Genomic DNA, 25,230 nt, shown 5'->3' with positions numbered 1-25,230 from the left:
TTCGCCTCGTACTTGATTCACGTCACATTAATGACATAATTATTAATGAAACAGATCGACCACAGACATTAGAGGAACTGCTACAGAAATTTCACGGTACTGCTATTTATTCTACATTAGATTTGAAATCGGGATTTTGGCAAATTCAACTTCATCCAAATTGCAGAAAATATACAGCTTTTCTCTGTTTCGGCGACTGTTATCAATTTTGTAAATTACCATTCGGCTTAACTATTTTTTCTGCAGCTTTTATTCGCGGTTTGAACACAATACTTCCGACAGAACTTAAGGACAGAATTACGACGTACGTAGACGATATTCTTATCGCAGAAGCTAACTGGACTGAACACAATCTGATTCTAGAACGACTGTTGCAAACTTTTCATGCACAAGGACTCACAGTTAATCTTAGTAAATCGCACTTTGGCAAAACTTCTATAAAATTTCTTGGACACGTAATTTCAGCGGAAGGCAATGCACCTGATCCGGAAAAACTTCAAGCTCTACGTGACATTACTGTTCCTACGACAAAAAAGCAACTACGCAGTTTTTTGGGCTTAATTAACTTTTTTCGTAAATTTATTCATCACTCCGCTTTAGACACGCCTAGACTATGCCAATTAACAGGTAAAAACACTATTTGGTCTTGGGATAAGCAAACACATTCTGAATTTGTGAACCTGAAACAAGCTTTGTTGAATGCTCCACTTTTATCGCACCCAGATCTTACCAGAAATTTTTCCATTGCCACCGACAGTTCTAACACCGCTTTAGGCGTACACATTTTCCAGGAAATTGAAGAAGATGGTTCGATAGTAATTAAAAACATCGCATTTGCAAGCCGCATTTTGTCACCCGCTGAACGAAATTACTCCGTTACAGAATTGGAAACATTATGTGTTGTATGGGCTTTTACAAGAATTCGGCACTTTCTTTATGGCAGACATACCACCGTGTACACAGACCACAGAGCGATACAATTTTTACTTTCGGCCAAATTCACTCACGACAGATTAAGCAGATGGAAACTTTATTTGCAGGAATTTAATTTTACAATAGTTCACATTCCCGGTACGCAAAATGTTATAGCAGACGCACTATCGCGTTCTCTCGGCAACAATCAGCAAGACGTAGCAACCAACTTCTGCAAAACAAATTTCAGTGTCATGTACATTCAGCAAGTAGCATTTGAAAATTTTATTTCATCGTCATTACAGGACATAGCACAAGAACAAAATAAAGACAATGTGTGGAAAGAAATTAAACACCTTTGGCAAGATAGGAAAAATGTTACGATTAGGAACCACTACACTGTACGCAATGACATTCTGTTTCGCCGTTCTCATCCTGACAGCAACAATTGGTTATTATGCATCCCTGACGAACTTGTTAACAAATTAATCTGGTACACTCATTTAAGTTACGCACATTACGGAGCACGAAAATGTTTTCTTATACTGAGACAGAACTGTTATTTTAAAAACATGGAGAAACGTATACGACGAGTTTTAGCGTCTTGTAAAATTTGCCAGAAAGCTAAATCAGACACCACTTCACATATTCCTCCTTTATATCCCATTGTACCTGTTAAATTAAGACACATGGCCGCAGTAGATATTTTTGGTCCGATTCCGAGAACTAACAGAGGTTTTTGCTACATCTTTGTCGCTGTTGAACTCACTTCAAAATTTGTTACCTTCACTCCGTTACGCAAAGCTACTGCTAAAACTGTTTCGAAAGCATTTGTAAAACATTTTCTATTTCATGTAGGGCATGTGATGAGAGTAATTTCTGACAATGGATCACAATTTCGTAGTAGCGTATGGACACGCATGTTACGAGCCAGAAACATTTCTCCGATCTATATATCCAAGTACCACGCTTCTTCGAACCCCTGTGAAAGATTAATGAAAGAAATTGGTAAGCTGTGCCGAATATACTGCCACAAAAGACATATTGATTGGGATACACACATACTCTCATTCCAAGATGTAATTAATTCCATTCCAAGTGAATCCACTATGCTATCTCCGTCTGTTATACTGAAAAACGTTGAACCACCAAACAAAATTAAAGAATTTGTAAATTTTCCTACATCTCGTCGCTTACGACACCACGAAATAATTGACATTGCGCTGAACAACATCAAACGTGCCGCAGAGCGCCGGAGAAGACAGCAAAAACAGGTTTGTACACGCCGCGACTTTCACGTTGGACAGAAAATATTAGTACGTACACACTATTTATCCAGCAAATTAAAAGGTAAGTGCAGTAAATTTGAACTTCTATACGCAGGTCCATATCGGATTCGCAGCATCCCTCACCCCAATGTTGTACACGTCGAAACTTTGAGAACCAGAAAATGGAAAGGCAATCACCATATCTCAAACATTAAACCGTTTATTGAATGAAATCACTTTATGATGTAACATGCTATGATGCCATTTACTAATGCAATTATTTCACCTGACTAATTACTGATGATTATCGTATTTCTTCTTGGCAAGTGCCCGGCAAGGTAAGGTTAGCAGGTCGCTTTTCTTGTCGTTACACATCAGACCATGCACATTTTCCACTTTTTTATGTACGATTGTATTCCAGTTTTGTCTATATGCACTGTGAAATAGTTAAGATATAACACACACCAGTCGACTTTGACATTTTTCTTTTTGGCCTTATGACATCTCAACATCGTGACTTTTACATTTTTTGCTGCTGCATTGTGATATTCTCTGTACATTTTGGCTTTGAACACTGTCAATGTCTTTGACATATTACGTTGTCTGTAATGTTATGCTGTATGGTAAATTGTGTCACCATAAACCAGTCATTATTTAGTGGGTATATGATTTAAATGCAAGACGTTAATCTCTGTTCATCAATTTCAGAAAGAAATGATGCGTGTAAGAAATAAATTCAACAGAAATGGGAATTTCACCTACGGAATAAACGATAGAAGATGCAATAACTTTATGAGGAAGAGTAAATGGATCAGGATTAACAAGCATTAACAAGAATATACTATACTCATCGTAGAATAGCAGTCTTAACTAATTTTTTCTTTCAGAATACAAGGTGATTGATGCAGGCTGTCGGACAGAACTACACATCTTAGTTTTAGTTATGAAATATGCTAGAGATAAGGAATAGTTGTATAATGAGTAATGAAGTGATATTTTTGCAGATGATAATGAATACTGATGAATAATGATGAAGAATATGCTATTATGAATAATAAAGTTTTTCTTTACAGGTGATGATAATAATGAAGTTATGATAATATGGATAATGAAGTGATTGATAATGAAGTTTTTTCTTTACAGATGAGGATAATGTTGAAGTTATGTATTTATGCTACGTAGTTATTTAAGTATTTGTTGCAGTTTGTTTTGACAGCAGGTGTTATATTGCATAGTAGGATGACGGAAAGTTTTGGAAAGGACAGCTATGGAACACATGTTTATACACATTTCACTACTTGTTAATTCGAAGTTCACTACTTTTCAGCATATTGTGCGTTTCTTCTTTCAGGTCAATAATCCATTTTGTATTTTTTCCAGGAGTAGTTTTTCATGATACATACTAAACCTGTTACTTATTATACCTGTTCTAGTACTTGCATTTTTTTAACCCATTTGTGTTTATCATTTATAAATGTGATCACATATACTGCCTTGTTACATAACCTTGCTACAGCTGACTCATGACGAATGACGTTACCTATCCCCATTTGCAGCAATAGGTCAAAAGCAAATAGTGTTATGCCTCAGCAATTAATTATCGATCCCAAATGTATTACCTGTCCCAAATAGTGATACCAGTTTGAGAAAGTTCTGAATAATACTGATCAACTCTGAATAGTATGTCACTTCAGTAATGACTTCGTAATGATTCAAAAAAAAAATATATATATATATATAAAATAATGCTTTATAACTGGCTAATAACTGCCACTGTTTATTGTAATGAGACTACTTATAATGCCCATGATTATTAATGCTATGACTGTAATTAGCTGCTTTTTAATAATGACTTCGTAATGATCTGAATAATACTGAATGATGAACAATGTTTTATTCTATTCAATACTTGATGGCCACTGAGTGCCAATAATTAATGTCACTCAATGAATTATGTTATTAATTATGCCATTAATTAGCTCTTGTTTTCAATGTTGATACTTTGTAACTGGAAAAGAATATGATTCTTACTATATTGAAATGACAAATGATTAACTATGCTTTATAATTGGGAAAGAATGTGATTGTTTAATAATGCTTTGTAATTAGGAAAAGGCTAATGATTCTTACTATATTGGAATAACAAATAATTAATTAACGATGCCATACTTTGTAACTGGAAAAGAATGCGATTGCTTCATAATGCTTTGTAATTAGGAGAAGGCTAGTGATTAATACTATTGGAATGACCAATGATTAATTAACTATGGTATACTTTGTAACTGGAAAAGAATGCGATTATTTAATAATGCTTTGTAACTAGGAAAAGAAGGTTACTGTTTCTATGTAAAACAATTAATGAACATTTTTCTGTAATACTACATACTTGGTACAGAAATGTTCAATCACTGGGCTATGAATGCCGCAAACTACTCATGAAGACTGTAATTGTCAATATTATGTGACTTAATGTCCTTCACCTCATAAGCTAACCACCCTGAATTACTGCAATGTCCATTTGTCCTGTCTATCCTAGTGATCATGGAGCACTATCTTTGGTTTTGCACTAATTCTACGTTGGTGTGCCTTGTAAGAGCGTGGTGTTGACACGACATGCTGTCCACCACCGTGGGCGATGAAGACGTTATTATGGTCCCATTGTTTGGAGTACCTAATGTACTGCCAAAATGAGAACATGAAATGTTACTACGAGAGTTCAGTGTCTTGGCTACACTGGTAAATTCTGATGGGAAAGAAACTTCAAATTGTGTCACTTGGTGTTGTACTTCTGTGGAAAGATATGGACTTTCAGAACAGCTGTGTGCAATCTAAAGTGCTACAACCATGATGCAATCCTTCCCTTTCCTATCCTAATTCTTGTCACATAGTGAAAATCATTTTTTTGCTAACATTATTTATGTTCATGGGTTATACATTTTTTTTGATTCGCTGAACTCCAGTGCGAGTACACTTATGTCACTTGTCGATATGATTTTTGCCATTATGTTTATTTATTGCAAAAATGCCTAAGACATTTTTTCGATTTGTTCTCAAGTACAGTATATGCACTCTTGTCTTTTATATTGTATATACATTTTATTTATTATTTTATTTTAATGATATGTTCTGAACTACAGTGCATGTGCACTTATGTTGTGTGTTAATATGTTTTCTACGGAACTTCAGTGCCTGTGCACTTTTCTCATTTTTCAATATGATTTGTACTCATTCTGTATATTCAATACTTCAGTACGTATGCACTTATGTCATTTGTTACTAATTGTATATACATTTCGTAAATTGCTAATATGTTCTCAACTCCAGTGCGAGTACACTCATGTCACTTATCAACACGATTTTCGGCCATTCTGTTTATTTGTTCTGAAAATGCTAAAGAATTTTTTCAGTGCGTGTGCACTTTGCTATCTGTCAAATAATTTGCATATACAGTTTTCTGATTTACTACTATGTTTTGTATTCACATCCTGTCTTTGTCTGATATATTTTGTACTCGGTGCATGTGCACAACATTTAATTTATGTACTAGATTTGAATATTCTGTAAATTGTAAAAATTTCTTGCGATGGCAAGTCCAAATGACTCACCATCGCTGCCAAATTTTTGCCCCCCCAGTGGAGGGTTATGAAACACGTATGTAACATAGCAGCGATGGTGAGGCACGTTAAAATCTTTGACCAGAGAGCCTATTTTCGTGGTTAGTCTGCGCTTGACCGCGCGAGTGTTGCGAGCAGTTCTGTAGTAGTCGTCATGCAGAGCGGTCGGTCAGTAGTAGCAGCCCAGTGCGGTTGTGTAATGTAGTCTGTCGGCAACACTGGTCAAGATGCTGAATGAGGTATATTGTTAATTAAGGTAATCATCAGATAATGTAAAGTTTATTTATTGTAATTAATTTCCAACAAGTGCCCCAATAATAATTTTGATTTCAAAAGCAATTTTACAAAAAAAAAAAAATTATTTAATTGAATTAACGATTTCATTCCACTTCCCTTAAAGACAAGTATCAGTTAAATTACAAAAAAAACGAATATTATTATTTGCAATGCAGTTCCTTCAAGCTGTGCGCAAGAATAAGAGCAGAAATTTGACTAGCAGTTACAATGAGGTAAGAATTTAATTCTGATTTTTGCACAGGGCCAAAGACCGATATTTCGGTTTAATTGAATTATCATTATCACTGAGATTTCATTAGCACTGAATTGTTTTTCATTATTTTTGTGGGAGCTTACACCAGAGTCAGATTGCTAATTTTTGTTTAATTGTCATTGTCAGTAAATTTCATTGCGGGAGGTTGCACTTGGCTCCCATTTTTATTAAATATTGTCATTTCTTTTAAATTTTTGTGGGGAGGTTACAGTGTATATAGCTTTTTGAGGAATAGTAGGCGTTTCCACTTCAAACTTTACCAGATTTCTACGCTCTTGCGCCATACTGACGGCTGCCGTTCTTTGAACTGGCTCCACGTCTCCTGTAAGTCCAACTGGATTTGGATTCAACAGAGCAGAACAGTATTACAGCATCGGCGACGCAGGTGTTTTTATAAGCAATGCCTTTCGTAGGTAAAGTACAGTTTTATAGTAGCATATTGACGACTCTTAGTTTGCTCTTCGTTTTCAACTCATCGTCTCAATTTACATCCGCTCCGTTTCTACAGCATGACTGACTGGTTGTGATTCGATATTGCAGTGCCTGTGTTATTGAGAAGAACGATGCACGTTCCTACGGACGTGCATGCAACGTATTCGCAGCTGCGAATATGAACAACCGTCAACTGTACAAATGAATGACGACAATGAATATCTGTGATGGATCGGCACTCGAACCCGGCTTTCTCGCTTTACACGAGCGGTTGCCTTAAGAGCTTTGGTTACCCGACTCGTGGCCAGCATCACAACCTGTTCTCGTACACACATTATGTAATTCCCGTACATAGGAGGACATTTATTTGAAAGTCGCTGCCGCGTATCGGAGGATAAATACGATATTGCAATATCTGTATTGTTAAGAAGAATCATGCAGTGTTCCTTTGACGCATATATCGGAAAATCCGGGGTCGACTCTATGTCCGGTACAGATTTTCACTGTCGCAATTCCCTTATAATGATTATTTTCAGCCATAACGGCTATGTTTGTGAACCGTGACTGTGTGGGATTATTATTTATTTCAAGTTTCTGCTACCAGTCACTTTTTATTTTATGCTTAATCTAACATCATGCAACGCGTTTCGAATATGTTCTGTTCATCTTCAAGCGTTTGTACATACATACATACATACATATATACAGAAACGTTACATAAAAATAAACAGTCTTGAACTAGATTAATCTAGAACACTTTGTTTTATGCTGTAGCTGCTGGTGTGGCCTCTGGGGGGAAGGAGGGGGGCAGTGTATATCTAGAAATCGAAGTCAGTGATGTCTTCTGCTGGTTTTTAACTAATTCAATAGCCTACATAAAAATATTCAATTCACCCTTGAACAGGAAGAGGACAACACCATACATTTTCTTGACATAAAAATATCAAAACAAAACCAAAAGGTAGGTTTCAATGTTAACAGAAAACCTACTGGCACTGACACCACTACACCAAACTCCTCAACACATCCTTCCTCCCACAAAAAAGCTGCTTATAGATCAATGCTGTACAGAGCACACAAATTTCCACTTCAACATACAGAACTCCAACAAGAAATAGAAACCATAACATATACTGCAATAAACAATGGATATGACCCTTCTCTAATTAATACCATGTCACAATAGATAAAAAATAAACTGAACAAACTACATCAAACTACACTCACAACTGACAGTGTCCCAGCAGTCAAATATGTAAAAATGCCATATGTTGGAATAGTATCTGACAAATTTGCAAGACTATTCAAAAACAACAGGCGTAAAAATTAGCTTCAGCGCCAACAACAACCTAAGCAGGAAAATTTTTCACAATATAAAACCACCAGATACAACTCTTGATGAATCTGGCATTTACAAAATTACCTGCAGCCAATGTAATAAATATTATATCGGCCAAACAGGCAGAAATTTCAGAACCCGATTCAAAGAACATTTAGACTGCTACAGGCTTGATAAATGTAACAAATCAGCAGTAGCAACTCACATTAAAGACACAGGCCACCGTTTGAAAATCGAAGACAATCTCGAAATTTTACACAAGATAGAAAAAAGTAAAAGAATGCATATCGTGGAAGACATGGAAATTTTCATACATAACACAAAGCATGGAGATAACATTCTAAATGAAATAACCGTATTCAAAAACTCAAAATTCTTCAACAGTCTTAAGCCAGTTCTAAATAGATTCAAGAAATGTCAATGTAAATAATTGACTAGAACCAAGAATATCGATACAAAACCTCGATAATCGATATAGGCTCACATACTAGAGTCCACCATCTTGTGTTGTGTGTATAATATCGAAGCAATTTGTGCAGTGGCAATCAGTGACAAAATGTAATGTGCAATAGTGTAATGTTAATCAACAGCTCCACCATTACATCAGTGATGCAAGTGAAGCAGCAAGATGATGTAATTGCAAGTGATCAACTGTCATATAAAATCCTTTCACACTATTTTCGTAACACATAACTCATGCAAATCTATCTGCATCCGATACAGGCTGTGATATACATAGTCAACAACAAAGAAGAAAACAAGGCAGAAGACATCACTGACTTCGATTTCTAGCCATACACTGCCCCTCTCCTTCCCCCCAAATGCCACACCAGCAGATACAGTAAAAAACAAAGTGTTCTAGATTAATCTAGTTTAAGACTGTTTATTTGTAAGTAAAATTTCTCTATGTATGTATGTATGTACAAACGCTTGAAGATGAACAGAACATGTTCGAAACGCGTTGCATTATGTTAGATTAAGCATAAAATAAAAAGTGACTGGTAGCAGTAACTTGAAATAAATAATTATCCCTTATAATGATTGTTCATATTCGCAAATGCGAATAAATTTTGTATAGTTACCAAGTAATCAACCAAGTAATCAAATTTACGAAGGGTATTCAATAGGTAATGCAACACATTTTTTTCTGACAACAGGTTAGTTTGATTTATGATCCCAATACATAGTACTATTCCCCACTCTTTTGGCTTCGAAGACCTATTTGTTTTTTCAACATAATCTCCGTTTAATGCGACAGCCTTACGTCACCTTGCTGGGGGATCCCGTATGCCCGGATGGTACCACTCTACTGGTCGACGTGGGAGGCAACGGCTTGTTGCATCAGTAACCTCCCCATCATTCACGAACTGTACGAGATCTGAGCTGTAGGGCAGGTGGAGAAGAACAGTCAAATGAAGTTTTCTGAGCTCCTCTCAGGAAGGCAGACTTGTGGAGGAGAAGAAGTTCGTTTGCATCCAGCGGACACCTCGAATGAGAGTGTCCGCACTCCCCAACAGTACAGGAGTCACAGTTGCGTGCGGCCGACCGGTACGCGGGAGATCGGACAAGTTTGTGCGACTTTGTTGCGTCGATGACAAGTACATTGCCCAACGACTCACCGTGCTTTTGTTCACTGTCAGGTCTCCGTAGACATTCTGCAAGCTCCTATGAATATCTGCGATGCATTGGTTCTCCGTCGAAAGAAACTCCATGACATGTCCCTGCCCGGAGTGCACCACTGTTACAGACGCCATTTTGAAGGCTACGTATGGAGCCACCCCCTATCGGAACTTCATGAAAGTGTAGAGGTTGAAGCAGGAACATTCCAAGATGTCCCACGACAAATTCTGCGTTTTTTTCAACCTAAAATCGCCTGGAAAAAGAATGTGTTGCATTGCTTATCGAATGTCCCTCGTACTACATATTTTTGTTTCGTTGATAACACAGCTTTTCGGGTGATTTAGAAGGCTAGTCGAGGTGCCATAGGGAGTGACAGAATGCAGGAACTTAGACGTGTGCGCCTGTGGACACGGCCACTGTCATTTCGGAAGACGGAGCTGCCCGCAGTAAGCTTACAATAAAGCTGTAAAACAAAGAACACATGGTCACCGAGAATGTGGAGATACCCATACTGAATCATGGTTCAAATGGCTCTGAGCACTATGGGACTCAACATCTTAGGTCATAAGTCCCCTAGAACTTAGAACTACTTAAACCTAACTAACCTAAGGACATCACACACACCCATGCCCGAGGCAGGATTCGAACCTGCGACCGTAGCAGTCTCGCGGTTCCGGACTGCAGCGCCAGAACCGCTAGACCACCGCGGCCGGCACTGAATCATGTTCACTGTAACTTAAACGAATGGGTCTTCGTGACTGTAAGATAAACATAACAGGATCACCACCAGCCTCTTCGTACACACCGGGCTCATTGTCTCATTGGGTCCTGTGTGCACTCGAATCCTTGTATAATCTGAAAAGAGGCAAAATTGCAACGTATCGGATCGTACTACGCGCCTTCAAATACTACTATCCACCTTTTGATCTGCAGCTCCTTGTATTGGCCGTGTTTGCTGTTAAAATTTTTGGGGTATGAGGTCCGCCAGTTACCCAGTTACCCAAACATGTTTCGGCACCACTGTGCCATCATCAGTGGGTTTTCGTTTTTATTTATTCTGCAATGTGAACATTTTTGTTACATGATTATAGAATTATGTGCATTTTTAGTTCAAACAACAGATAGTTTATTTTTGTAAATACCTTTACATTTGGTGACCATGAATTTTCTGGACCACTTTTGTGTTAATTACTACAGGTAGCTTGTCATCTGCAACCAAGCGATGTTGATGAGTAAGTTTTTTTATTTCATTTTATTTTATTTATTTATTTTTTTTTGTTGCTGAGAGTGAACCTATCTTCTAGAGTGTAATTTAGTTTTTCGCGATGTTTTCGCGCCTATTTTCGTATTTACTTACGTTACTTACGTTTTCGTGTGACAAGCACTTCCATTCTCCGCATCACGCTGAGATGTTGTGATGCATACGTAGCTATAACAAGTATTTTCCACAAATAACGTAGTAAAACCCTTTCCACTACTCCAGAACACAGTGTGATTGTGGTTTATTATGTGTCCCAGCCCAGTCAGTGTTCATTTGTTCACCAGAGAGTTCGGCGCCAAATTTGAATTTTATTTGCATTTTATGTGTGTGTGTGTATGTGTGTGTGTGTGTGTGTGTGTGTGTGCGTGTGTGTGTGTGTGTGTGCGTCTGTGTGTGTGTTTTCTGTGTGTTTCTTAGCTGTCTGTGTTGTCTTTTATATGGTATTCCTATTTGTATGTAAATGGTGCGTCTTTGCAGATTTTAGTGTATTTATTTTTCGTGTGTGTTTGCGTGTGTACATGCGTGCGTGCGTGTGCTTGTGTGTAGACTTTATCTGTTTGTGCTGTTTTTATTTGTAAAGTTCCTTTAATGTGTTAAATAGTGTGCCCTTGCAGAGTGTAGCGTATTCATTTAAGACCTGTTTTCCTTCCGCTATTGCCTTCTGTATATGGAAGTTTTCCTCAATGGTCAGTTTGCTGTATAGGCTGTGGCTGGGTTTTAGTATTCTTAAATCTGTTTCTATCTATCTAAAAAAAAAAACTTCTATCCACTTTCTACGGTGATTGGCTCACTCTAGAGGTGCACTCCTATATACGGCTGCAAGCAATGGCCTGTTGAACTTACTCCACTCCAAATATTCATTGAATGCCATTTCTTTCGCAATGTTTGCTCGTAAACTAGTTGAAATCGGCATGTGCTCACTGAAAACTACAATTTCTGTCGGGTTTGACACCAACTGTCATTGATAATGCGTGACATTCGTCTCTGGTCCCTATCGGATAGGATCTCCTAACGGCCATTCTTTTTACGCCATGTTATATGGCTGTAAGAGGTACACATTTCCTTGTAGACACGTTGGGCAGTTCGCACTGATTTACCAAAAAATCTGGCACATTAATTTACGGTATGATCATGGGCACGTCCATACACGATAGCTCCTTTCTGTCAGACTGTCGCGCCTCTTCGCCGACGCATCTTACAGTGCCAATTCCGTACAGCTGACTGCCACATAAACATCACAGCACTTTCATGACTTAGGCAGGTGTACCCGTTTTTTTTGGCTCTTCATTGCATTTTTGTTTAAGGTTTTTAATGAAGACTTCCGGACACATTTCCTAACATTTGGTAACAAGGGCTTGTCCGATGGTGCTTTGTTTCTAAACAGCCGGTTTAAATCCTGGTGGTGGAAGAAATAATCACCAGTAGTTGACCGGCGGTAAAGGCTCACATGACCTCTTAGTTCTGCACAACGTCCAGCACCCCGAAGCCATTAATTGTGCTATTTAAGGGCGGCATTAATATTTCAACGAGCAATTTTAGTAACATCTAGCACTCCAGTTATCAAAGATTACAGATGCGACGCATCATCATATCGGTTCCAAGAAACACCGAAAGTATTGGGGAGATGTCTTCATCCACAACCGCTCAATCGTGGAATGTGGTCGGAGTCGAGTAAAAGACGCGAACTTTTCGCTCAATGGCGTCCCAAGACGTGCTCGACAGGACTGGTTTGAGGTAACCTGCAGAGACACAGATATCCTTACAGCCGTTCAGCGTGCAATTGTCCCTCAGTTATGAAGCAGGTAGGTGGTGCATTGTCCTACTAAAGGTACAGGTCAAATGCAGGGGGTTGTAGGGAAACAAGCGGATGTACATTATCGGGCAACAGGTTCCTCTATCATTTTGTGACGAGAGGCGATGGCAAACTCGCAAAGGGCCCTATGTCAGCCCACGTAAACCAGTTCTGACAAATCTTGTAGCTCCATCCTGGATGTTGTTCTGTTGGTGAGTAGCATGCAGCGCTTCAATGTGGACAATAACTCATCGCTCCAAGTGACGCTTTTCACTGCACCAAGCGTCCAGTGGTGCTGTTTCTACACCTATGTTAATCTACGAGGAGTACTCAGTGTTTTAATTACCACCCCGAAAAAATAGAGTTCGTATTATGTCTGCAGGAGGAGGAGGAGATTAGTGTTTAACGTCCCGTCGACAACGAGGTCATTAGAGACGGAGCGCAAGCTCGGGTGAGGGAAGGATGGGGAAGGAAATCGGCCGTGCCCTTCCAAAGGAACCATCCCGGCATTTGCCTGAAGCGATTTAGGGAAATCACGGAAAACCTAAATCAGGATGGCCGGAGACGGGATTGAACCGTCGTCCTCCCGAATGCGAGTCCAGTGTGCTAACCACTGCCCGACCTCGCTCGGTTTATGTCTGCAGTTCTGGCACACATTGAAATACTGCATTTCTGCATTTGAAGGAGAACAATGCTGAAGCAATTGTTGCTGCCAAAATTTTCTTACAATCATCATAACAGGTATTTTGTTGTAATGAACTACACTATCTGCTAAAAATTTTGTTACAACGAAATCGTTGCTGAGGTGGTGCAAGTACACGGCAAAAATTTACTAATTTATAGCACGGTCATTAGATGGCGCAGACATTTCGTATGTCATCAAATATGTCTGAATAACCTAAAACAATGTGGCTCTTTGAAGAACCGAGAATCGCAAGAGAAGTGGAGGACCTGTTGCCTCAAGGTCGGCATAACACAATTGAGGTACAGTAGGAAAAGTGAAAATCAGTCACGGACACAGCTGAAGGAGCACTGCATACGCACATTCACTCGTGCTCATTTGTACATCGGCTGCGAATTTGCAATACGCACATGTTAATGCGCTTCCCTTATTACTACACCATGCACAACTTTCCTGTATCTATATGAAGATGATATCTGTTCTTTCTGACATGTCCGAAAGAACAGATACCATCTTCATATAGTTAAGGCTAACCGGGCATTGACCTTCTTCTTCTGCGCTGGCTGCACACGCATTGCCCGAACTCTTACGGGACTCGGTAAGATTGTCTGCCGCGAGTAATGAGTGTAATGGACAGGGGCACTACGAATGTAGTGTGTGGACATTAAGTTGGGAATGTGGGTCTCACGGGGAGCGTGCAAGGGATAAATCCCTGCAGTCGCACTATCCTCTGTGCCAAAAATGGTTCAAATGGCTCTGAGCACTATGGGACTTAACATCTGTGGTAATCAGTCCCCTAGAACTTAGAACTACTTAAACTTAACTAACCTAAGGACATCACACACATCCATGCCGGAGGCAGGATTCGAACCTGCGACCGTAGCAGTCGCGCGGTTCCAGACTGAGTGCCTAGAACCGCTAGACCACCGCGGCCGGCTCCTCTGTGCCCTCGGCGGCTCAGATGGACGCCGGCTCGGTAGCTCAGCGTGTTCGGACACAGGGTTAGCTGCCCTCTCAAATAAAAAAAAACTGAGTGAACGGATCACCAATGAACTTTAACAGGTGTTATGGGACGTCCGCCCCGAACATATCCAACGAACAATTACCAAGAAAATGAGATCAACAAAAACAAAGAAAAAGGATGGATAGTGTGTCTGCCAAGTAAGCAGGAGATCCCGGGTTCGAGTTCCGGTCGAGGCACACATTTGACACATTTTGAACTGTCCCCGTTGATGTATATCAACGCCTGTCGACAGCTTAGGGTCTTGATTTAATTATCATTTCATTTCCTGTTTCTGGTCAGTGCAGTTAACATTACCAACTGGAGTGGGTTCTGTGACTTCATTGGCTCGCTTTACTCACAAGACCGTGAGAGATTTTTGGTCAGTTATAAACAAATTTGACAATTGTAATCAGTTGTCACGTTCCTCATTGCAAACATCTTTTAATTTTTCTGTCCAATACATGTCTACGTCAGTGCGATTTTAGTTGCAAGCTGAATGCCAGCATTATTTCATGAGATATTACTTTACGCTTCCACAGCTAAATCAATGATCTGTAATAGCATTCAGTATTGAGTCATCACATTAATTTAATTTTAGTTATACACAATCGTATCCAGTAGCTGTGGGAATACTTGGTGGATCTGAAGTATACAGCTCAACTTTCTCCATAGAAAACATCGAAATAGAAGCTAAAAAAGAATTCTAACTCTGAAACATTTCTGTGTTTGCCGGGCTCATTACTGCTGCTATCTTGAGACGAAGCAGTATAGCGTCCCCACTTCCTCAGCCGTGTGGTAGAGCCACCCACTCGATGCCCAACACTCGGAGAGTGCTCGCTAACGTAATGTAGGTGAGTGAACTGCTGGCTGGGTGCTTCCGCACCGTGTGCAAAGCGAGTGGGGAACGGATGCCGCGCACGCGAGTTCGCGAGAACCTGTCAAGGGCTGGCTCGAGGCTACGGCTGCCGCGGCAGGTTTTGCTCAGTTCCACAGCGTGGCGGGCCAACCGGACTGGCATGTAAAGTGTGCGGGTCAGGCCGTGGGACACCTGCACTGTGCACCAGGGACTTTACGGTGCTACGACTCCTCCCCCTGCCTGTCAACTACTGGTGACCATTTCTTCCGCCACCAGGATTTAAACCGGCTATTTACACTACTTGCCATTAAAATTGCTACACCAAAAAGAAATGCAGACGATAAACGGGTGTTCATTGGACAAATATACTATAATGGAACTGACATGTGATTACATTTTCACGCAATTTGGGTGCATAGATCCTGAAAAATCAGTACCCAGTACAACCCCCTCTGGCCGTAATAACGGCTTTCATACGCCTGGGCATTGAGTCAAACAGAGCTTGAATGGCGTGTACAAGTACAGCTGCCCATTCAGCTTCAACGCGATACCACAGTTCATCAAGAGTAGTGACTGGCGTATTGTGACGAGCCAGTTGCTCGACCACCATTGACCAGACGTTTTCAATTGGTGAGAGATCTGGAGAATGTGCTGGTCAGGGCAGCAGTCGAACATTTTCTGTATCCAGAAAGGCCCGTGCAGGAACTGCAACATGCGGTCGTGCATTATCCTGCTGAAATGTAGGGTTTCGCAGGGATCGAATGGAGGGTAGAGCCACGGGTCGTAACACATCTGAAATGTAACGTCCACTGTTCAAAGCGACGTCAATGCGAACAAGAGGTGACCGAGAAGTATAACCAATGGCACTCCATACCATCACGCCGGGTGATACGCCAGTATGGCGACGACGAATACACGCTTCCAATGTGCGTTCACCGCGATGTCACCAAACACGGATGCGACCATCATGATGCTGTAAACAGAACCTGGATTGATCCGAAAAAATGACGTTTTAGCATTCGTGCACCCAGGTTCGTCTCGAGTACACCATCGCAGGCGCTCCTGTCTGTGATGCAGCGTCAAGGGTAACCGCAGCCATGGTCTCCGAGCTGATAGTCCATGCTGCTGCAAACGTCGTCGAACTGTTCGTGCAGATGGTTGTTGTCTTGCAAACGTCCCCATCTGTTGACTCAGGGATCGAGACGTGGCTGCACGATCCGTTACAGCCATGCAGATAAGATGCCTGTCATCTCGACTGCTAGTGATACGAGGCCATTGGGATCCAGCAGAGCGTTCCGTATTACCCTCCTGAACCCACCGATTCCATATTCTGCTAACAGTCATTGGATCTCGACCAACGCGAGAAGCAATGACACGATACGATAAACCGCAATCGCGATAGGCTACAATCCGACCTTTATCAAAGTCGGAAACGTGATGGTACGCATTTCTCCTCCTTACACGAGGCATCACAACAACGTTTCACCAGGCAACGACGGTCAACTGCTATTTGTGTATGAGAAATCGGTTGGAAACTTTCCTCATGTCGGCACGTTGTAGGTGTCGCCACAGGCGCCAACCTTGTGTGAATGCTCTGAAAAGCTAATCTTCCTGTCGGTTAAATTTCGCGTCTGTAGCACGTCATCATCGTGTTGTAGCTATTTTAATGGCCAGTAGTGTACAAATAAAGCACCACCGCACAAGCCACTATTACCAAATGCTAGGAAATGTGTCCGGAAGTCTTCATTAAAAACCTTAAACGAAAATACGATGAAGAGCCAATGAAACGGTTACACCTGCCGAATATCGTGTAGAGCCTCCACGAGCATGCGGACGCGCCTTACCGCGACATGCTATGGGTTTGACTACTGTCTGAAGTAGTACGGGAGGGAACAGACACGATGAATTCTGCAGGGCTGCCCATAAATCCGTAAGAGTACGAGTTGGTGAAGATCTCTTATGAACAGCAGATACAGGGTGGTCCATTGATCGTGACCGGGCCAAATATATCACGAAATAAGCGTCAAACGAAAAAACTTCAAAGAACGAAACTTGTCTAGCTTGAAGGGGGAAACCAGATGGCGCTATGGTTGCCTTGCTAGATGGTGCTGCCAAAGGTCAAACGAATATCAACTGCGTTTTTTTAAAATAGGAACCCCCATTTTTTATTACATATTCGTGTAGTACGGAAAGAAATATGAATGTTTTAGTTGGACCATTTCTTTTGGTTTTGTGATAGATGGCGCTGTAATAGTCACAAACGTATGGCTCACAATTTAAAACGAACAGTTGGTACCAGGTAGGTTTTTTAAATTAAAATACATAACGTAGGTACGTTTGAACATTTTATGTCGGTTGTTCCAATGTGATACATGTACCTTTGTGAACTTATCATTTCTGAGAACGAATGCTGTTACAGCGTGATTACCTGTAAATACCAATGCTCAAAATAATGTCCGTCAACCTCAATGCATTTGGCAATACGGGTAAAGGCATTCCTCTCAACAGCGAGTAGTTCGCCTTCCATAATGTTCGCACATGCATTGACTATGCGCTGACGCATGTTATCAGGCGTTGTCGGTGGATCACGATAGCAAATATCCTTCAACTTTCCACACAGAAAGAAATGCGGGGTCGTCAGATCCGTTGAATGTGCGGGCCATGGTATGGTGCTTCGACTACCAATCCACCTGTCATGAAACATGCTATTCAATATCACTTCAACCACACGCGAGCTATGTGTCGGACATCCATCATGTTGGAAGTACATCGCCATTCTCTCATGCAGTGAAACATCTTGTAGTAACATCGGTAGAACATTACGTAGGAAATCAGCATACACTGGATCATTTAGATTGCCATCGATAAAATGGGGGCCAATTATCGTTCCTCCCATAATGCCGCACCATACATTAACCCGCCAAGGTCGCTGATGTTACACTTGTCGCAGCCATCGTGGATTTGCCGTTGCCCAATAGTGCATATTATGCCGGTTTACGTTACCACGGTTGGTGAATGACGCTTCGTCGCTAAATAGAACGCGTGCAAAAAATCTGTCATCGTCCCGTAATTTCTCTTGTGCCCAGTAGCAGAACTCTACACGACGTTCAAAGTCTACGCCATGCAATTCCTGGTACATACAAATATGGTACGGTTGCAATCGATGTTGATGTAGCATTCTCAACACCGACGTTTTTGAGATTCCCGATTCTCGCTCAATTTGTCTGCTACTAATGTGTAGATTAGCCGCGACAGAAGCTAAAACAGCTGCTTGGCCATCATCATTTGTTGCAGATCGTGGTTGACGTTTCACATGTGGCTGAACACTTCCTGTTTCCTTAAATAACGTAACTATCCGGCGAACAGTCCGGACACTTGGATGATGCCGTCCAGGATACCGATCAGCATAAATAGCACACGCCCGTTGGGCATCAACACGATGTCGACCTTTTATGCAATTGGTAAACGGTCCATTTTAACACGGGTAATGTATCACGAAGCAAACACCGTTCGCACTAGCAGAACGTTACGTGATACCACGTACTTATACGTTTGTGACTATTGCAGCGCCATCTATCACAAAGCGAAAAAAGTAGTCCAACTAAAACATTCATATTTCTTTGCGTACTACACGAATATGTAATAAAAAATAGGAGTTCCTATTTTAAAAAACGCAGTTGATATCCGTTTGACCTATGGCATCGCCATCTAGTGGGCCAACCATTGCGCCATCTGGTTTCCCTCTTGAAGCTAGATAAGTTTCGTTCTTTGTAGTTTTTTCGTTTGGCACTTATTTCGTGAGATACTAGGCCCGGTCACTATTAATGGACCACCCTGTATACTAAGTTTCATTTCTGGGGAGTCTGGTAGCCAGTGGAAGTGTTTCAACTCAGAAGAGCGTTCCTGGAGCCACTCTATAGCAATTCTAGACGCGTGGGGTGTCGCATTGTTCTGCTGGAATTGCCAAAAATGCTTCAAATGTCTCTAAGCACTATGGGTGTTAACAGCTGAGGTCATCAGTCCCCTAGACTTTGAACTAATTAAATCTAACTAACCTAAGGAACCGCTCAGCAGCAGCGGCCGGCTGGAATTGCCCAAGTCCGTTGGAATGCACAACGGATATGAATAGATGCAGGTGATCAGACACGATGCTTACATATGCATCACCTGTTAGATTCGTATCTAAATGTACCAGGGATCCCATATCACTCCAACTGCATACGCTCCACACCATTACAGAGCCTCCACCAGCTTGAACAGTAGTCCCCTGATGACAAGCAGGGTCCATGGATTCATGAGGTTGTCTCTAAACTGGTTCACGTCAATCCTGGCTCGATAAAATTTGAAACGAGACTTGTCCGACCAGGCAACACTTTCCCAGTCATCAACAGTCCAATGTCGGCGCTGACGGGCCCAGGAGAGCCCTAAAGCTGCGTGTCATCAAGAGTACACGAGTGGGCTTTCGGCTCCGAAAGGCCATATCGATGATGTTTCGTTGGATGGTTCGCACGCTGACACCTTCTCATGGGCCACAATTGAAACCTGCAGCAGTTTTCGGAAGGTTTGCACTTCTGTCACGTTGAACGATTCTCTTCAGTTGTCGAGGTCCCGTTCTTGCAGCATTTTTTACCGGCCGCAGCAATGTCGGAGATTATGATGTTTTACCGTGTTCCTGATATTCACGGTACAGTCGTGAAATGGTCGTACGGGAAAATCCCCATTTCATTGTTACCTCGGAGATGCCGTGCCTCATGGCTGGTGCACCGACTATAACACCACGTTCAGACTCACTTAAATCTTGATAACCTGCCATTGTAGCAGCAGTAACCGACCTAACAACTGCCCCAGACACTTGTTGTCTTACATAGGCTTTATCTACAGCAGTTCCGTGTTCTGCCTGTTTAGTCATCTCTGTATTTGAGAACGCACGCCTATACCAGCTTCTTTGGCGCTTCGGTGTATTACAGTAACGATTGCACTGATGTCTGTAACAAAATAAAGTGAACCATGTCTTACAAACCGAAATACTCACTCTGCAATGTAGTGCATTCCGTACTTAATTCAAAATCTGACCTAAGCTCTTTACAAACATGTTACCAAAACAGGGAATTCATAATATAACTCAAAGTTTTAGTCTGTCTTTGCTTCTCTCTTACTGCTTCGTACAGAGTGATGTTTCCAGTCTTCAAAGAAAGCAGTTTTCCGTTATATCATTCTTCCAGCTATGCATAAGACACACTCTGCTGTGTGGAGGAGTAAGATCTACGTAGCCCGCCCGATTGGCGGTCTAACGCACGGCTTTCTGGGCGGGAAGGAGCGCCTGGTCCCCGGCACGGATCTGCCCGGCGGACTTGTGTCGAGGTCCTGTGAGCCGGCCACTCTGCGGACGGTTTTTAGGCGGTTTTCCATCTGCCTCGGCGAATGCAGGCTGGTTCCCCTTATTCTGTCTCAGCTACACTGTGTCGGCGATTGCTGCGCAGACAAGTTCTCCATGTACGCGTACACCACCATTACTCTACCACACAAACATGGGGGTTACACTCGTCTGGTGTGAGACGTTCCCTGGGGGGTCCACCGGGGGCGGAACCGCACAATAACCCTGGGTTCGGTGGGGGGCGGCGGAGGGGTGAAGCGGACTGCGGTAGTCGTCGTGGAGTTGTGGACCACTGCGGCTGCGGCGGGGACGGAGCCTCTCCGTCGTTTCTAGGTCCCTGGTTAACATACGATACAATACAATACAAGATCTACGTATTGGCAAATAAGAGCGAGTAAGGACGCGAGAGCTGCTCGGATGACCTTGCTGGTAAGTGTGGTACCTCCCAGATTCAAAAGTCTATTTCGAATACCGATCCAGTTTTAACTTTTCAAAGCGTTTCACAAATTACAACTGTTCAAAATGAAGGATATCATTCGCGCTACACAGAGTACCTTGGAGGTTTCGAAGGTCTGGGCACATGTGATATGAAGGTATCGCATTTTCCCCGTCTAATTATTCCATTTACTGGTTTGATAGCCGGTCTGTCGAGAATAATAATTAAAAGGCGGGCAGTTTTCAGAGGTGAAAATATGCTGTGAGAAATCAGGAGCACTCACCGAGAATAAGGCTGAGGCCGTAGCCGAAGGGCACCTGGCACCAGGCGAGGCCCGTGTCGAACATGGCCTCCGTGGTCGCGTTGATGTAGCCGCCGCCCACGTACGTCGCTGCAACACGAGAACGCGGTGTCACACATACAGTACATCTGAAGCTAGCGGCAGTGCTGCTCCACTTGCCAAGAATTCTTAGAGTTCATTGCCTCCAGGCATGGGCGTCCAAAATGTTCAAACGTGTGTGAGTTCTTAAGGGACCAAACTGCAGAGGTCATCGGTCCCTAGATTTACACACTACATAAACTAACTTATGCTAAGAACAAAACACACACCCATGGCCGAGGCAGGACTTGAACCTCCGGCGGGCTGGGAGGCGCAGTCAGCGACATGGCGCCTCTAACCGCGCGGCCATTCCGCGTGGCCATGGGCGTCCGCAAAAACGTATCCAAGAGGGTGCGAAATTCTAAAATTACCAATTTTTTATACCGTTGTTGATAGGGTGAACTTGAGAACATGTCCCGTCCCAAGTAGGCTACGAATTTCGCCAGGAAGTGTACAAAAGTAACTGTATCTCAAAGTATTGATAATTATCCACTGACTACTTTTAGAACAGATTAATTTCGTACTTAAACAGTATACATATTTCAATAGTGTATGCAATATTTTCATATTATTTATTTGAAAATCCACCCTACCATTTTCATTCAACATTCTAAAACTATATTATTATATAATTACATCCATGGTAATGTATGAAATATGAGACATAATTAGAAAATTTCACAAAAAATATTAGATTTCAGTAATGTTAAGCAGGTACTGAAGTCAAAAATCGAATCATAAAAATTTAGAACGAGTAATAAATTTGTATGCCAATCAAAATAACCAACAAAGAACCTCACTTTAATGTTCCACGAAAAAGAGAGAAAATTTTAAATAACACTTATTCAACTGTGATGAGGTCTATAACACTTCGTTTGCTTTCGAAACTTCACAACCTATCATGTTAATGAATTTATCGCATTACTTCCATGCTTTCTGGTTTTAATATTAACTAAGATGACTAAAGTTGAATAAAATATATTTTGAAATTTCCAATTTTTTTGATTGGTTGGCGCCAGCATTCTACTAGGAAAATGTGGGAAAGCTCCCAAAATCGCCCTCAAATTGTCCGGTAGAACCGCCATTTAACTGCCGAGGACTGAACCAAGGCAGTCCTCGTCTCTTGCGTTTATCACATTATGGGTACACTCAGACCGACTGACTGCAGAATTCGCAGTTTTGTGAATGCGTATGGTGCTGTGTTGCACCTCATAGAACTTGAGAAAGTTGCAATACCTGAAGCGGACATCTTTTCCACACTGAAATTTCACAATTGTTTTCCTCCTTTCTTTAGCATAAAATGGTGTTCTACAGTATAGCATGGTCACGTTCTTCAAGTGAACAGCTACAGCTGGGCTGTAAAAGTGAATGTCTGTCCAATAAATCGTCACGAATCTTTTCGCCCATAGAAAACAGTACTCTTCTGTTGTGATTCCGTTGTGTAACCTGCAGTTCGATAAGAGCTGCATGAGGAAGTGACAGAGAAAAGATTGAGGACACTATTTCGGCACTGTTTTGAAAAGTTTCGGATTCAGCTTGTAGAACAGCGCAGAAAACGCTACCAGATCAAACAAGTGTCATAATTTTCCGTGAACAGCGTGACAACCAAAAAACACTGAAAGATATATAGTGAATGACAAAGTAACAGAATTTCCTTTAGGCTGCTGAGTGTTAACCCTTTAATTCAGTAGAGTCACTGCTAGAAACGTGTGAGAGTTCTGTAATGAATAAAAAGTCTGTATCCAGATTCAAGAAGGGGACAAGCGCACCCTATGGCCCTCAACATACCACCCCCCCCCCCCCACCCGGCCACACCCCCTTGCACACGCCTATGCCTCCAGGTCCTGCAATATGACGGCAATAATTTATTGTTTCTTGGTACGGAAAATGCGCATCTGTAGATTCCCGTCATACAGCACAATTACTCGTTTATCTTCCGAACAATATTTGCACCATCGGGGACTTGCTTCTCAAACTGTGTGGTGTGGAAATTTCAGAAAGGCTGGCGTCGACATTTTGTAGTTTTTGACCACTGTGTAAAAGCTGTTCATAATCAACAAAGGAGGAATATGTTGCTACAGCTAGTTCATTAATTAGTCCATTAACTACTGACTACTGATTTTTCATCCATTTAATTTGGCCGGCCAGGGTGGCCGAGCGGTTCTAGGCGCTACAGACTGGAACCGCGCGACCGCTACGGCCGCAGGTTTGAATCCTGCCTCGGGCATGGATGTGTGTCATGTCCTTAGGTTAGTTAGGTTTAAGCAGTTCTAAGTTCTAGGGGACTGATGACCTCAGTAGTTAAGTTTCACAGTTCTCAGAGCCATTTGAACCATCCATTTAATTTACTCATGGGGGATGTTGGTAGCTTGAGTAGTGCAATTGCGACCACGTGATACTAGACTGCACATTGCATTGTTTAGAAATTATTGTAATCGTTATTAATTTTTTTTAATTTCTAGTAGGTCACTATCAGACTAGGGTATTCAACAGTTTTCGGTTTACTGCTGATATTTTCCCAGTAATTATGAGTTCCGAGATCATGTGTTAAATGTGAAGACGGACGTTTTCTTGAACTTCTTTGTTAATTTTTCAGTGTGTGTGTAGTGCTTCTGTCAGTTCGCACGTAACGTTTGCATTGTACTTAATTGGATAGCAAGATATTTTTTAGCTAACTTCTGTTAGACTCACAATTTGTGTATCATACCTTTTCTGTTCAAGGTTACCACCATCATTATAATCGTCAACATCATCAGCCACTTTGGATTCACTTCCAGATTACGTCCCACTGTTCCCAGCTACACACACACACACACACACACACACACACACACACACACACTCAGAGAGAGAGAGAGAGAGAGAGAGAGAGAGAGAGAGAGAGAGACAGAGAGATTTGCTGCTCGTGCGTGTTTCGTAATGCTATCTACCTGATTTACACCAGGTCGATGTCGAGGTGCGGGGTCCATCTACTATCCATTCACCAGGCATCTCACGGTCACCTTTACGTCTTCCACTCCATCCTTTTCCCTGGTACATTTCTCTTCCTTGTCTCTCCCAGTAACTCCCAACATGCACTCTCCATTGCGCACAGAATAACCTTCATTTTTTATCGTTTTGGTATTAATATTCCATGTTACACTCCGTAAGACAAAACTCATAAAACACTCTGACTGTAAATTTTGGTTTACATGCAAATGGCGATGTTAATATTTAGTAACCCATATATTTTACTAAAAGCACTACATTTTACTTTATACTTCTTCACTTTTTGTCTCCTGTACATTACTCATTGTTTACAAATTCCCTACCTACAGAGCTCTCCTACTGCCTTAATGACTTTATCGTTAATTTTTTTGTATTTTAATTACGTAGACTTCCGCGACCAGAACTTTTCTGGGTATGTTACAACACCATATTGTAAATATTACTGATGAAACCGGCGTTTTGGCCACGGTTACAGCGGCCTTCTGACTAGACCAAGAAAACTCTGACGTTAACGTGTTCCACGTTCTTTTCAGAACGCAGGTTACGTACGATTTAGATATTACTGTAATTGCTTATCATGACTGCTTTCAAACTTTCTCTCACATTCGGTGCTGAATTTTATCCGATGTACAGGCAAACAGCGCAGTATCATACAGCCGGAAATTAACGCCTACTATTTTTATTTCTTCATTCGCTTTTTACCCGGGGCGTCGCCCGTCTACGC

The 25,230-nt window shown here is 41.5% G+C and overlaps 1 protein-coding gene across 1 annotated transcript in view; it reads right to left on the bottom strand.

Annotated features, from left to right (window-relative positions):
- The window catches only part of LOC126152666 (high-affinity choline transporter 1-like), a 472,314-nt gene that overhangs the window by 283,321 nt on the left and 163,763 nt on the right, over positions 1-25,230 (bottom strand). The window contains exon 3 of the mRNA XM_049916021.1: positions 21,423-21,530. Coding sequence (XP_049771978.1) covers positions 21,423-21,530 — 108 coding nt within the window. The remainder of the gene's footprint in view (positions 1-21,422; positions 21,531-25,230) is intronic.

Source organism: Schistocerca cancellata, chromosome 2 (assembly GCF_023864275.1).
Source record: "Schistocerca cancellata isolate TAMUIC-IGC-003103 chromosome 2, iqSchCanc2.1, whole genome shotgun sequence".
Taxonomy (NCBI): Eukaryota; Metazoa; Arthropoda; class Insecta; order Orthoptera; family Acrididae; genus Schistocerca; species Schistocerca cancellata.
Note: the sequence above shows the minus strand (reverse complement) of the source record. Positions and strands in the feature narration are given on the sequence as shown.